This window comes from Podarcis melisellensis (genome assembly GCF_964234715.1).
Source record: "Podarcis melisellensis genome assembly, chromosome: 11".
Lineage (NCBI taxonomy): Eukaryota > Metazoa > Chordata > Lepidosauria > Squamata > Lacertidae > Podarcis > Podarcis melisellensis.
In genome coordinates, this window is record NC_138543.1 from 18525399 (window position 1) to 18540350 (window position 14952).

Consider the following 14952-nt stretch of genomic DNA (forward strand, 5'->3'; position numbering starts at 1 on the left):
CCAGTTCATATAATGCTAAACTATAGTTTGCTTAGCTTAAGTCTAACTTCCTTTTCCACCAAACTCAACCAGGATCACTACAATGGTTTGAGGTAAGCAAACCAGGATCATAGACCATGGTTTGAAATTGGTTTTTGAATCTTAGTTTACACTGTAGTTTGTAGTTATGCACAAACTTTGTGTGCTGGTTTAATCAAAGATTGTTATACCACTCTACCCCTACTACCCACCTGGTTACAGAGTCACAAGCAAAGAATATAAAAGGGTGGAATCTGGGGTCTGTAACTTACATCTCCAGAAGGCATGAATAGTAAAAAGGACCGAATGATTATCTTACCATAAGTAGCTATAGTGCTGTTAAAGAAGAGATGTAATTAAGTTTGTCCATTTACACCTAATACTTCAAAAGACCACAGAACATCATAACCCTTTATCATAGAATACACACAGAGGCAGAAGCTGGGGGGAAAGGTTTGTGTATTTTTAAACCTTAAGTAGGACTGCAAATAGGGAATTATTTCTCTCACTGAGCATCAAAGCTCACATTCATTTATTTTAAAGATCATTACCTGTAGCTGTGACCACCACAGAGAGACTGGTATATGCAAGCTGACAGAGATGCAGCTAACGTATGCATTACATGGATCTGGAAGAAAGTTTTAGAGGACACATTACACATCAGGCAAGAATTGTTGCAACCTCTCGTTTCCAGAAACAAATTATCAAGTCAAACACAGTATGTCACATGACATAACGTGCCAGGAGCTATTTAGAAAAATGAACAAAACACACTCGCACCAACGTGGTCTTAATTAAAGTAATTCCAACGGGAGTCTTTTGTGCCAGGGAATACATGTGCGTAGATATAAATGGGTGAAATGCAACGTAGCATTTAGTGCAGTGGACCCTGTTGTGCAAGTGGACCCTGGTTTGCTTGCGCAGCAACTTAGTCGAATCCCACCATATTTTCAATTGTTAAAAAATTACTTGTTCAAAGACAAAAAAGAAAGTTACTTGTAATAATACTTGCCTTATTATTTTGTACATCTGGACTGGGAGGAGCATGAAGGTTTACTATAGCATGTAGTATGTCATGAGTCAGGTTACTAAGATGCAGCAAGGGATTGGCCACCACGGTTTTGGCACTTGCAGTACAGGCAAACAGAAGTGGTATTGAACTCTGCTCAGATACGGTATTAGTAGGCGAATGAAGTAACAGTTCCTGGGGGGGGGAAGGGGGGGAGAATAACAGAAAGCCTATTTTAATAGCTGAATTCCTGTAAATACTAGCATAGGTTATTAACAGTGATTGCTTCCTTCTCACGGAATTCCTGCTGATGATACATATACACACTTGAAGTGATAACGTTAATGGTTTGCCTCTTCCCTCTCAAAAAATTACTCAAAGCTAAACAGGAATCCAGTGTGTTATTATGTAAGCTGGTGACCAGTCTAGCAAATTACTTGCCCTCTTGAATAAGTGATGTTTCGAAAGTGGCCTTGTGATTGGGCAGGGAGCGTAAGGTTTCTGAATTGGCCAGGCTAATTTATGATCCATGTCTGATCAGCAAAACTTTCATCTGCTGCACCCCGAAGTTTTGATTTAAGCCCCAGCTCCAACAAATGACTACTGAGACCTGAGATTGGAGGGCTCTCTCTAGATCTGGTTGCAGGAAATTCTGCCTCAAGCTGGCTCCTATTAAGTTTTAGGCATTGCAACACCAGTAATTATGTTAAGCTAAATCGCCAGTTTGTGTCCACACACAGCAATGAATGTTGCATGAAGCATGCTTCTCTTGTGAAATTCTGTGCCACGTGGTGATGTATACAGAGGGAGGTGCAGGAGTGGCAGTTTCAGAACCATTTTCTCACTCATTTAAGAGCATGTGCACCTTTGCCAATGGTTACCTGCCCAGAGTATTTTAGGAGTAGATTCACTGTTGCCTCTTTTTGGTGGTTTATCTCCCTTTATCATTTAATGTCCTTCAATTATGCAATTTTGCTGTGACTGCCTTAGCTTCTCCCTTGTTGTATTTTTTATCCTTTTGCTAAGGTAGTCCTCCACGTCACTGTTTAAGATTACAATTCATCTTTCTGAGAGTAAGTCCAACTGAAATCAATGGGTCTGACTTGTCAGTAGACATGGAGAGGATTGAACTGTCGACTTCAGACTAGTTTTTTGAGGAAGGGGAATGAGAGATGGGAGGTGAAACTGACATTCCAAGCCTTATTTTCCTCAAAGGAGGAATTTGAAAGGGGAGAATGAGAACAGATCCTTCAGAAATCACAGGATCCCCCCATAGAATCTGTGATTTTTATAGTTCAGTCCATATGCATGGATATAATGCATGTGTGATATAATGGTACTTCCGACAGCATGCTTTGTTAACCAGAGGGGTCTACTTTTGCACAAAACTGCTTTGCTGCTGTGAAGAGCCATATTGAAAAATGTTGCCCCCCCCCCCAAAATAATGGCTGACCATCTAGTATTGCAAATGGAAGTAGAGTAAGAGGACAAATTTGTGCTCTTGGAGCTACTCAATGCATACACAACAGTGGGAAGGTGAAGATGCAGCAGAAAGATTGCCAAACTAGTTCAGCAACCTGAAGGCACTAGTCCCAGTAAAGTAAGAATAAACTGTTGCTTGTATTTGTCTACTTGGTAAACAATGTGACAGTGCATTAAACAGAAAAAGCATGTCTGAAATGAGAAAATGAGTTGATTATTGTGGCATGGAGGTCAGCCTCCTGTTGCAACAATGGGAAATGTCACATGACACACAAGCTCACTTATAATTCAGTAAGCTTCAACATGACAAACTGCTCCTGTCTTTATCCTAAAAAGGGTGAGGCATCTCCAGCCCGCAGGCCAATCTTTGCCTGTCAGGGGGTCCAATTTTGCTTGCTGGCCATTTCCCTCAAATCATGCTCACCCACCCAGCAGCTAACACCACCAGATAAACGGGTACTTTCTACTTCTGCTCAGCAGGGAACAGGATTGTACAGCCAAGGCAAGATTTTAATCTCCACTTATTAGCTGATAAGCAGGGATTAGAGTGCTTCTTAAAAATGCTTGGTTAAAAAAGCAGTTCATGTACTTCTGGAATTAGATGGGCACCAGTGGTAGCAGTGGGGAGAAAAGAAGTTTCCCCTCCCCTCTCCCCAGTTACCACCCACCTGGACAAGTGTGTGAGCTGCTTCAAACAACCCTTTTGTGAAGTAATGTAAGGCACCCCTCATGTTCCCGTGTCAGCTGCAACAGGAGTGTGGGACTGCCTTAAAGCGCTTCCCAAAAGGGCAGTTTTATGCAGCTGCCCCCTTCACTTAAAGGAGAAGCGGTTGAGTGCTTCAAAAAGCGCTTTTGGAAAGGGCTTTAATAGAGTCCCCATGCTACTATTTCAGGCTGAAATGGGAGCATGGGGGCTTTCTTAAAGCCCGTGCAAGTCTCCCCATACCCCCCTACTAATCTTCTGAGATTGGGAATTTAAAATAGGAAGGGGGAGACATGCAAACTAATACATTTGGCAGGTGGATCAAATTTGGCTTACAAAGCCAATCCTGAGAAGGTTCTGCCTCCCCATCCTTAAAGAGCTGTGAGGATACAATATATGATAGTTAAATACTTATGTGTAGATGCAAAACTATTTGGACATGTGTTATTTGAAGAAATTATAGAGATCTCTTTATATACTGAACCAAAAATACATTAATGGGCACTATAATTATATTTTGCCAATAATATACTTTTCCTCTTAAGTATTCATATTTTAATACTACATCTATACTACAAGGAGAAAACTCCATACCTGCTGAGATTCTTGAAGCAGTAAAATCAGTTCCATACGTACAGATGCCAAGCCTCCACCATGAGATCCATGAAGGATACAGTAACTTAGAAACATTCGCAAAAGTGATTGATATTTTACAAGCCACTGTCTTCTCTGAAGGTATTCTCTCTGCTGTGTATTTTGCTGTGTGTCTGATAGTTCTTCAGTCATTTCATTTGATGAAGGTTCATCCGTTACTGGGCTAATTCCTGGCTGAAGATCTTCTGTTTCAACACTATAGTCACAGGTTTTCTGAAGAGCTACCACTTCTCTTTCAAGCCAGTGATACAGCTGGTATCTTAATTTTCCACCATCTACTTCATAGCCGGTAGATAATGTACGAAGCTCCACTGTAAGGATCTTCAAGCATGCCCTAAATTTCAGCTGTGCAGAAATGATGTCTTCTGATGAAGTGAAAACCTCATTTTCAGCACCTGAACTGTAGGTTTCTGTATAGCTAGAACTAACTTCATTTGGTTTCTCACTCACTTCCTTCTGCAAAGGTTTCATTACAATACAATCTTCACTTTCATCATCTTTGTCACTGTCCCACTTTAGCTCAAAAGGTTCATCCTGGAAAACTGTGCTCGGTTGACTCCAGTCTAATGAAAGAGCAGAATTTGAATGTTTACCTGATGACCCATCTGAAGATGATTCCAGACCATTGACGATAGGTTGTGACCAGTCAATGCTGAAAGGTTTGTTATCCTTTGATTCCGGTGGTCCTGGAGAAGAGGGTGAGCAGCCTTTACTAGTGTCCATTAAGCTAGATGTTCTTCCTAAAGGCTTTGACTTTTTTACCACTTTGGGCATCTTTAATAACACTTCCAAAGCCAGCATGGGACAACCAGCTTTTAAGTGAGCATATGCAGTTGTAAAAAACAATCTTCTTTCCCTTAAATTGATTTCATCTGCCAGTCCATTTTCTCCTGTTACACAAATCCGTGTGGAAGATAAATCAGAAGACCCAAAATGGCGTCTCAACAAGAGAGGATGAGTCCTTAGGTAATTATAAAAATTGAACACTGAAGGGTTACATCTTGACACATTGCCTTCATCTGTAAAGACATTGCATTAGAGATTATTGTTAATGATTTATTTATTCCATAAAAAAACCAACAACCAACCATTTCCAGTTCTAATACAATAAATCCCCTGGAACTACAACTGTATGTAATATTATCCCACCACTTTGTTTCTAATGTGCAGTACGATAGATTCCCCAAGAGGTTTATATTCAAAATATGTAAGAAAAATATACAGTGGTACCTCTAGATGCGAACGGGATCCGTTCCGGAGCCCCGTTCACATCTAGAAGCAAATGTAACTAGCGATGGCAAGTCTGCGCGCGCCGCTTTTCGACGCTTCTGCGCATGACGTCATTTTGAGCGTCTGCGCATATGGCGAAACCCGGAAGTAACGCGCTCCATTACTTCCGGGTTGCTGCAGAGCGCAACTCGAACGTGCTCACCCCGAAGCATATTCAACCCGAGGTATGACTGTGTTTGTATCTGCCTTATAAAAAGAATCACATCATGAATTCATTTAGCTCAGTATTGTCTCCATTTAAAACAATAAACAATTGGTTTATCATTAAGTGTAAGAACGTTGGATTCATGCACTTTGTACTCATGTACTCTTGCTCTCTTCTCATATCCTCCAGTGTGAACAGATTTGTATTTCTGAAAAAATATTGTTTCTACAGAAGTTCATGTCAAACAGAAAAAGTAAATAGCAGATGTCTACAGATATTCTTCAAATGATATGATCATATCAAAGTGAAGGTTTTCAAATACACAGTAACATACCTGAGAATCAGCACTGTAATGATCACTCAAAGCTCCCATTTTGTAACTAGAATGAGACTGTGACAGATTTTCTTTCTGACCCTGCCCACTTTCCCCTTTGTTGAGAGATTCATTTCTTATGTGGCTAAATGTTCGTTCACTGTTGTGAACAATGTCCATCTGGACTAGCAGTCTGAACCAGAATAGCAATTATTTGCTGTCTTTTACTGATATAAACGCAAAAGGTATTTTCTTCAGATGATAGATTCTTTATATGTTTCCTAATGAACAGCATATATAAAGTGTCCCAGCTTACCTTCCTCATCCAAAATGGGTTGGCTTATAAGAGTATCAAGAGCATGGCTATAATCCTCCAAAATCCAATAAGCCATACTCCGAAGAAAAGGATCAGCATGTGTGCTTGATGGACTCTCTTTAGTATGATGTCTGCTTCCCAGAATTCTCTTCTGTAGAACTGATTTGTAAGTCCCAGATACTTCAAACTCTGGCTCATAAAGTCTTGCTATTATAAGAGCCAATTGAATATCATTTAGTTTCTCTAGGCAGACCTTTTTGAAACAAACATAGGATTACTTTTAAAAATTGTTTCTGTCAATTTGTATCTCCACTGGGTTTTGTTTTAAGAAACTTAATATGTAAATGGAAAACAAATGTTGGATTACAGCTCATTATTTGGACAGCTTTCTAAACAATCTACCTGCTGATATTTTGCAGTAATGTCAGAAAAGTATTCAGCCTAATACCCAACAAGTTAATTAAAAGCAAAGCTGGCTTATGAAGCTTTCCCCCCCAATAAATACGGTTCTTACCTACAGCATCCGTTTTCAATTAACTGCAGTTTATTGTTTTGAATTTGGAACTGCAATTAGTTGAATTATGGCTTATCTCCAAAAGCCAGAATCAGAAACCAGAGCCTTAAATTGGCTTGTTCAGACAACTATGAAATGACCAACTGCAGTTTGTTGAAAATTGAAGGGGATGCTTTTAATTTTCTTACTGGTGGAAGAGTGGGGAGTGCCCACTAAACCTAAATGTAATCAATATTTATTACAAATGTACATTGATTACCAGAGAACAGTAAATACAAAGTGTCAAAGTTATATATACAAGACTCAAAGAAACAGACAATCCTAGACCTTAACACCAGTAGTAGCTAAGTCCTTGAAATAGGTTATTTTTAAAGCAGTAAGGTAAAGGTAAAGGTACCCCTGCCCGTACGGGCCAGTCTTGACAGACTCTGGGGTTGTGCGCCCATCTCACTTAAGAGGCCAGGGGCCAGCGCTGTCCGGAGACACTTCCGGGTCACATGGCCAGTGTGACATCGCTGCTCTGGCGAGCCAGAGCTGCACACGGAAACGCCGTTTACCTTCCCGCTGGTAAGCGGTCCCTATTTATCTACTTGCACCCGGAGGTGCTTTCGAACTGCTAGGTTGGCAGGCGCTGGGACCGAGCAGCGGGAGCGCACCCCGCAGCAGGGATTCGAACCACCGACCTTTCGATCAGCAAGTCCTAGGCGCTGAGGCTTTAACCCACAGCGCCACCTGTGTAAAGCTGTACAATGTCACTAACTTGAAAACATGAATATCAATATGGACATTTTGAACTGAGTAGAACACTGGGTTAAAGAGAAAAATCATAAGTGCACTGGAGATGAAGTCACAGTCCCTTCCTTGATTCTAAGTACAGAGGCATTTGAAATCTTTAACCATAGTAAGCCAAGCCAATGACATTTTTCTTTTAAGAATTCAAGCCTAATATTTTTCCTGTAACAGCACATTACATAATTATGGTAATAGTTATAGCCCCTGTTCTAAATATTTATCACTAGTCTCAAAAGGTAGTTTCATCCTACTTACCTCAATGGCATCTTTTAGGTGACCAGCCAACAAGAAAAACGCTGCAGAATGTTCAAAGCGTTGTTTGCCTAGCAGTGAAAAAGCATTCTTCAATGCAGCTTTACGCCATCTGTCTTCAGTAAAATTGTGTCCAAAGAACTGCGTCATCTTAGTGTCATTTAGAGATCTGAAAATGCAAATATTTAATACACATGATTAAATCAGAATGTATTCTAATAAGTGAGTGATTGGTTCAGGAGCATCCGTGGGGGGGGGGGGGGAATACTGGTAAGCATATTATCCAAATATCACAGGGTAGACCCTACTCAAAGTTCAAACAGCAATTCAACTTGCTTCTGAAAATTTCTATACATGAGGAAAAGAAAGGACCATTGGTCTTATCTGCAAGATATTTCTATGTGCATGCAAATATGTTTTCTCATGGGTCTCAAGCTCACCTAGAGGATGAAGGAACACTGTTCTGCTTCAAAATTCCTAAGTTTCTGGATTTTACTCAGTCTGAAACTATCATCAGATCATTCATGCCTTCGAGTGAAGCAGATGCTGAGTGTACTCTCTGTCGGGTCTTCTGTGGCTCAAGCTGGTATATTGCAGAGTGTGCACTTACCGTATTTTTCGCACGATTGGACGCACCGGACCATAGGACGCGCCTAGTTTTTTGGGGGGGAAATAAAGGAAAAATTTTTTCCCTTTATTTCCCCCCCAAAAGCAGGTCAGGGAAACCAAACCAGGTCGAGGAACAGCGGGATAGTGGCGCTGCGCCTCCCTGCTGTCCCCCGAGCTTGTGGGGCTGGCTGATGTCTGCCTAGCGCGCGGGGCGCTCTGCTTCAGGGCGCCCCACCCGCCGGGCGGCAGGCTGCTATCCGCAGCTTGGGGAGCCTTGCGGGGAACTGCTGCAAGGCTCTCCACGCAGCGGATGTGTTCCCGAAGCGCCAGGCGCTCTGCTTTCAGGGCGCCCGACGCTCCGGGAAGCAGGCTGCTATCCGCAGCGTGGGGAGCCCTGTGAGGAACTGCTGCAGGGCTCTGCACGCTGCAGATGTCTGCCCGGCGCGAGGGGCGCTCTGCTTCAGGGCGCCCCTCGTGCTGGGCGGCAGGCTGCTATCCGCAGCGTGGGGAGCCTTGCGGGGAACTCCTGCAAGGCTCTCCACGCAGCGGATGTGTTCCTGAAGTGCCGGGCGCTCTGCTTACAGGGCGCCCGACGCTCCGGGAAGCAGGCTGCTATCCGCAGCCTAGACACGGCTAGCGGAGCGCTAATCCCGAAGCTTGGGGCGTGCGGAGCTCAGCGCGCCCCAAGCTTCTGGGCGCCGGCAAGGTCTCCGCTAGCCGTCGCGGGGCTCTCCCAGGGCTAGCGGAGACCTTGCCGGCACCCAGAAGCTTGGGGCGCTGAGCTCTGCACGCCCCAAGCTTCTGGATTAGCGCAGTGGTCCGCTAGCCCTGGGAGAGCCGGGCGACGTCGCGGGGCTCTCCCAGGGCTAGCGGAGACCTTGCCGGCACCCAGAAGCTTGGGGCGCGCTGAGCTCTGCACGCCCCAAGCTTCTGGATTAGCGCAGTGGTCCGCTAGCCCTGGGAGAGCCGGGCGACGTCGCGGGGCTCTCCCAGGGCTAGCGGAGACCTTGCCGGCACCCAGAAGCTTGGGGCGCGCTGAGCTCCGCACGCCCCAAGCTTCTGGATTAGCGCAGTGGTCCGCTAGCCCTGGGAGAGCCGGGCGACGTCGCGTGCTCTCCCAGGGCTAGCGGAGACCTTGCCGGCACCCAGAAGCTTGGGGCGCGCTGAGCTCCGCACGCCCCAAGCTTCTGGATTAGCGCAGTGGTCCGCTAGCCCTGGGAGAGCCGCGCGACGTCGCGGGGCTCTCCCAGGGCTAGCGGAGACCTTGCCGGCACCCAGAAGCTTGGGGCGCGCTGAGCTCCGCACGCCCCAAGCTTTTGGATTAGCGCAGTGGTCCGCTAGCCCTGGGAGAGCCGGGCGACGTCGCGGGGCTCTCCCAGGGCTAGCGGAGACCTTGCCGGCACCCAGAAGCTTGGGGCGCGCTGAGCTCCGCACGCCCCAAGCTTCTGGATTAGCGCAGTGGTCCGCTAGCCCTGGGAAAGCCGGGCAACGTCGCGGGGCTCTCCCAGGGCTAGCGGAGACCTTGCCGGCACCCAGAAGCTTGGGGCGCGCTGAGCTCCGCACGCCCCAAGCTTCGGGATTAATGCAGCGCTCCGCTAGCGGTGGGAGAGCTGGGTCTCCCACTCCTAGCGGATAGCTTCCTGAAGCCTGGAGAGCGAGAGGGGTCGGTGCGCACCGACCCCTCTCGCTTTCCAGGCTTCAGCCAAAGCCTGCATTCGCTCCATAGGACGCACACACATTTTCCCTTGCTTTTTAGGAGGGAAAAAGTGCGTCCTATGGTGCGAAAAATACGGTAGTTTTCAACATGTGCTTGTCTGTTACTTTGTACCATTAGTCTTTGTCTATCATTCCTGTTTTTGTTTCTGAGTTGCGACTGTGGTCTATGTGTTTCTCCTCAGTGTGAGTCTTTCTGGTCCCCTCCTGGCCCTGGTGTGATCTAACTCAGTTTATCAGTACAGTAGTATCTCGGGTTAAGTACTTAATTCGTTCCGGAGGTCCGGACTTAACCTGAAACTGTTCTTAACCTGAAGCACCACTTTAGCTAAAACCTGAAGCACCACTTTAGCTAATGGGGCCTCCTGCTGCTGCCACACCGTCGGAGCATGATTTCTGTTCTCAACCTGAAGCAAAGTTCTTGACCTGAAGCACTATTTCTGGGTTAGCGGAGTATGTAACCTGAAGTGTATGTAACCTGAGGTACCACTGTACTGTATTTTAAGTAATCTCTGTGTTCCCCATTTTTTTGAAGAGTCCATTTTTCTGAGTTGCTGTTTTTTTAAAAAGAGCCATTTATATTCTCACATTTTGTCTGTCTCTCCTCTATTTTTATGATAGTCCTAGCCCTAAGTGTTTTGTTGTTGTTGTTTTAAGCTTGCTCCAGGCTTTGGTCCTTTAGTAGTGATGAACAAGGTGTACAATTCAGAGCTACCAGCTAGAACCCCAACAGCTTTCTTGGTAATAGATGAAAAAGAAAAAAAATTCCTTCCAGTAGCACCTTAAAGACCAACTAAGTTAGTTCTTGGTATGAGCTTTCGTGTGCATGCACACTTCTTCAGATACACAGTGTGTATCTGAAGAAGTGTGCATGCACACGAAAGCTCATACCAAGAACTAACTTAGTTGGTCTTTAAGGTGCTACTGGAAGGAATTTTTTTTGTTTTGACTATGGCAGACCAACACGGCTACCTATCTGTAGATGAAAAAGAGTAACAGAGCTATACGTCATCTGCACGCAAAATCCTCAAATGACTTCTCTCAGTAGTTACACAAAGAGATGTTGAACAACATGGGAGACAGAACAGATTCCTGAAGTAAACCGTGTATCAATGGCAAAGGTGCTAAAAGGAATCTAACACCTCCAGTATGACTGGTCAAAACTTATCCAACATACCAGGGTCCAGAAAGGGCTTGTTAAATAAAGGTCCTATGCCACCAACTTAAGGTTAGATAGAACTACACCCTCCTGAATGTCTTTGTAAGTGGGACTAGAAAACATGCTTCATGTTTGGGGCCATAATATTTAAAGTTCTATTTCAGGCCCGTGAGTTTTTTTTACTCCCGCTTGCAAGTTGGCATTTGTAATGCTATTGGCAGAACAGGTGTGCTATGACATCAATAATGAACAGCTACTGGAAATCACAGAAGCTTCAAAAACTGATAGTAAAAAAAGTAAATGTAACCAAGTTAATTATCCACATGTATTGAATTAAATCCAGTTATAAATCTGTACCTGTATAATCCCCAAATCACAGCCTTCTTTTTCATTGCAAGGTAAAAAATGGCCGCATCTAAAGGGTCATTGTTTCTTTGAAATGCTGCTTTAGCAACCTGTAAAGATAATGGTGTACCTAAGCATTATAGATTTCATACATTTCTATCTAGATGACTGCAAGCAATATTGAACAATAATATTTGAGTCAAGGGAAAAACATTTATGTCAGTGCTGCTCATTGTTATAAGTCTTCTTCTTCTTCTCTGGCAATCACTCATAGCCATGAACACGGTCTTAACAGCGAGTCTGTAAGTGACTGTGGAGGCCAGTTCTGGATCCACACGTCCTTCCACAGTGAGGGTTTGCCAAATGTGCCTTTCTCATAGCACATTTCTCCCTTTCATCCTGAGTTTGAGCACCTTACAGAGTGCACTTTGTAGAGTGCACCATAACCATCAGCAAAATAAACTTCTGCTTATTGTAAATGGCTCAAGGCCAGGCGACTCTAAAAACAATGGTTTTAATAATCTTCATCTTATATTTAGATTAAACGTTAAGGACACTGGTGGTTTTTTAAGGGACACAGTATGAGCTGAATGACTTATTGAAATGAATTAAAATAAATTCCTTCAATGATGTCTTGCAACAACAAAAAAGCAACCTGAAAACACGTGTTACAATGCATATGATAAATGAGAATTAATGGTTTGTAGCCAACACTGTCCATGTGTGAACAGAATGGACTTCAGTTAGTGCAATGGGACTTCGCCTTCCACCCCTCTCTTCATGCATCCTCAAAATCCAGGAAGAGAGATCAGGAACAGGCTTAGATGTTCATACCTGGCACCCCGCTCCCTTCACTGTATGGAATGATTGAACTAGGAAAATCAGTGTTTGCTTGACTACGGAATCTCCCTTCACATTACAAGAAGAAACCCTTTTTTAAAAAGGGAGAAGTTAAACTGAGGGCCTTCTCCTGGTCTTTCACTTGCAGGATGTAAACGTACATGTGTGGCCTTCCAAATACAACCATTACACAATGAAGTTCTATAAATTTAAATTCAGTGTCAAACGCAGGCAGAGATGTGGTCTGGGCTTAAAATACAAATGAAAAGATCTTTTCTTCCGCTGCAGTCCCAGGTTTAAATTAAGCAGGGGCTTCAAAAAAAGAAAGAATGAATCGGAGAACACTTATGAGTGTGCTTACAATTGAATCACCTTTAAAGGTGAATCATATGATGTCTGGTGATAGAAAGGTGAGTGGCCCTGTCCACCTGTTGAAAATCATGGATCTAGCTGGCTGGCTGGATCCAGTTCCTCGCCCCTGATTTAGCAGAAAAGAATGAATGTGAAAGATCCTTTCCATTGGCTACATGCCACCTTCTCCTCTCAGACTATCAATGACTGCAGGACTAAGCTTCCTTTTCCTTTGTCTAAATTGGTTCATTTGTTTTTTATATTTCTTTTCTTATCTACTTATCTTTTTCCTATTAAAAAGGTACAATATAAAGAAAGTACACATTTTAGTTTTAGTTACCCATGCTAAAAATACTGTTTTTCCTTAAGAACATTCCAAAATCATAAAACAACATGCTATCAAAGTATTTACCTTCTCAATGCATCTCCGTAAGCTATGGGTATTTCGAACCCACCATCCTACACCCATAGCTCTGAGCTCTGACCATGTTGGATCACCTTTTTGCATTGCAGGAAGCATGTTTAGCAGTTCTTCTCCTGCTACTGAATGAAACGCCCAGGCAAAATGACTAGAAGATAAGCCTAAATTGTTCAAAGAGATTACATTGTTACAGCTGTATAATTTATAACATGCTATCATGCTAAATGCTTCTTTTTTTGTTTCTTGTAATCAACGTTTCAGAAGACTTTGGAGATCTTAGGACAACATCCAAGGGATCCACATCACATAATTTGGCTTTTTGCAAATGGGCACATTAGATTTACCAGTCTAAATATGTTACGTGGGAATTTGATTGTTAAATTGAACACAGAATTATGCCAATCTCTATGAAGGCCCCATAAGCCTTACATCAGGGGTGGGAAAACTTACTTTGGGGTAGCCAGAATATAGCCTACAAAGTTAGACCATATCGCTCCATTCAGGAAAACACGAGGCATTATTAAGAGTTAAATGACACATTCCAATCAGGCAAAAGCATGAAGCAGTCAGTGCCAGTGAGGGGATGTGAAGTGAAGAGGGTAGATGACTTGGGGAGAATCCTAGAGGCTAACCGAGAGGCCTTGAGAGCCACATCTGGTCCCTGGGTCTGAGGCTCCATATACCTGCATTACATGAAGAGCCCCAAACCAAGCCAAAACAACAATTGTCCAGGCAGCCCTAGTTGTGCAATCATACAAAGGAAATCCAGTTGCTCAGTGGAGAACTATGAAAGTCAACATCAGCACAATGACTGAGCTCCCGAAGGCTAACATTTCCTCAAAAATCAATTGTTTCTAAAAATGTTGCCCTACATAATGTAAAATTGATAATATAGGCAGAGTGAAAACCATTACCTTGGTGAAGGAGCTGGGCTCTGTGAGCAGGTGGTAGCGAAGTTGTCATAAAAGAGTGAAGACGTACAGCCAAAAGAAACTTTAAACCACATTCATCAAGTGTTTCTCCTCCTATGATTAAATGTTCAGTGTATATAATTTAATTCTTCATCGAAAATGTAGATATCCATTCCACCCATCATCTTGTTTCACATCATTTAAATTGCATTAGGAACACATGGTTCGACAATTTTATAATGTCAGGAAACCAGTGTGCAGTAAAAACTGATTTACTAGCAATCAAAAACTATTCTAAATTAATACTGTAGACAATTATAGTGTTCATTAATTTGCTCACAGGCAATAAGTATAGCTGAAGTCCTGTGTAATTATATTGTGGTGTTTTTCAGTGCACCATTGTGTTACATATTACATCCAGAAGGAATATAGTCTGGATACAAAGGAGATGAATGTTGGACATTTACAAAATAATACAGTCCAGATACAACATTGGGTAGCTGAGAATGACTCTCTCCCTCATCTCTAAGTACCTACCACTAAATCAAAAGCTGTAACTGATCTATTTCATTCACAGAGCTCTTTGATTCTCAGAGAGCAGCTTTCATGTTATATGCCTAAGCAAGTGTTTCGGTGGCAGGCAACTTCTGAAACCAATCAACTAACCATGTGTAAGACCTGACAAATATAAAATAAGTGTAAAAGGTTCCTAAAGGGCTGAAGCCTACATGGGCTGCCATAGTTGAATTATATCCCAATATGATGCTAAACCACTGTATCCTTCAAAACCAATCCAATTAAATCCTTTCTATTGTATGCCTGTGGAATTAAGTTTCACCTACTTTGGTCCCTCAGATTTCATAGACTTCCAAACCCTTTCATAATAAACAGATAAGTTCTGTGACTATTAGCAACACTAGCTAATGGATTATAAAAGTATTGGCCTTTGCATTTCAAAGTGCAATCTAAACATGTTAACTCAGAAACAAATTCCATTGTATTCTAGGGAAGTATTCAAAGGTTTTTAGCCTAAGAGCCACATCCAACATCACACAATCACAATTCTCACAACAGAATGTCCCCTTCTTCTCTGTCCCCTGCAGCCTCTGTTCACA

The 14952-nt window shown here is 43.1% G+C and overlaps 1 protein-coding gene across 4 annotated transcripts in view; it reads right to left on the reverse strand.

The window, feature by feature from the left end:
* The window catches only part of DMXL1 (Dmx like 1), a 72572-nt gene that overhangs the window by 24083 nt on the left and 33537 nt on the right, over positions 1-14952 (reverse strand). For all 4 annotated transcript variants that reach the window (XM_081930344.1, XM_081930345.1, XM_081930343.1 and 1 more), the window contains exons 19-26: positions 13841-13951; positions 12918-13087; positions 11327-11424; positions 7492-7657; positions 5931-6183; positions 3807-4885; positions 1031-1222; positions 570-646 (exon numbers count right to left, since the gene is read on the reverse strand). In XM_081930344.1, coding sequence (XP_081786470.1) covers positions 570-646; positions 1031-1222; positions 3807-4885; positions 5931-6183; positions 7492-7657; positions 11327-11424; positions 12918-13087; positions 13841-13951 — 2146 coding nt within the window. The remainder of the gene's footprint in view (positions 1-569; positions 647-1030; positions 1223-3806; positions 4886-5930; positions 6184-7491; positions 7658-11326; positions 11425-12917; positions 13088-13840; positions 13952-14952) is intronic.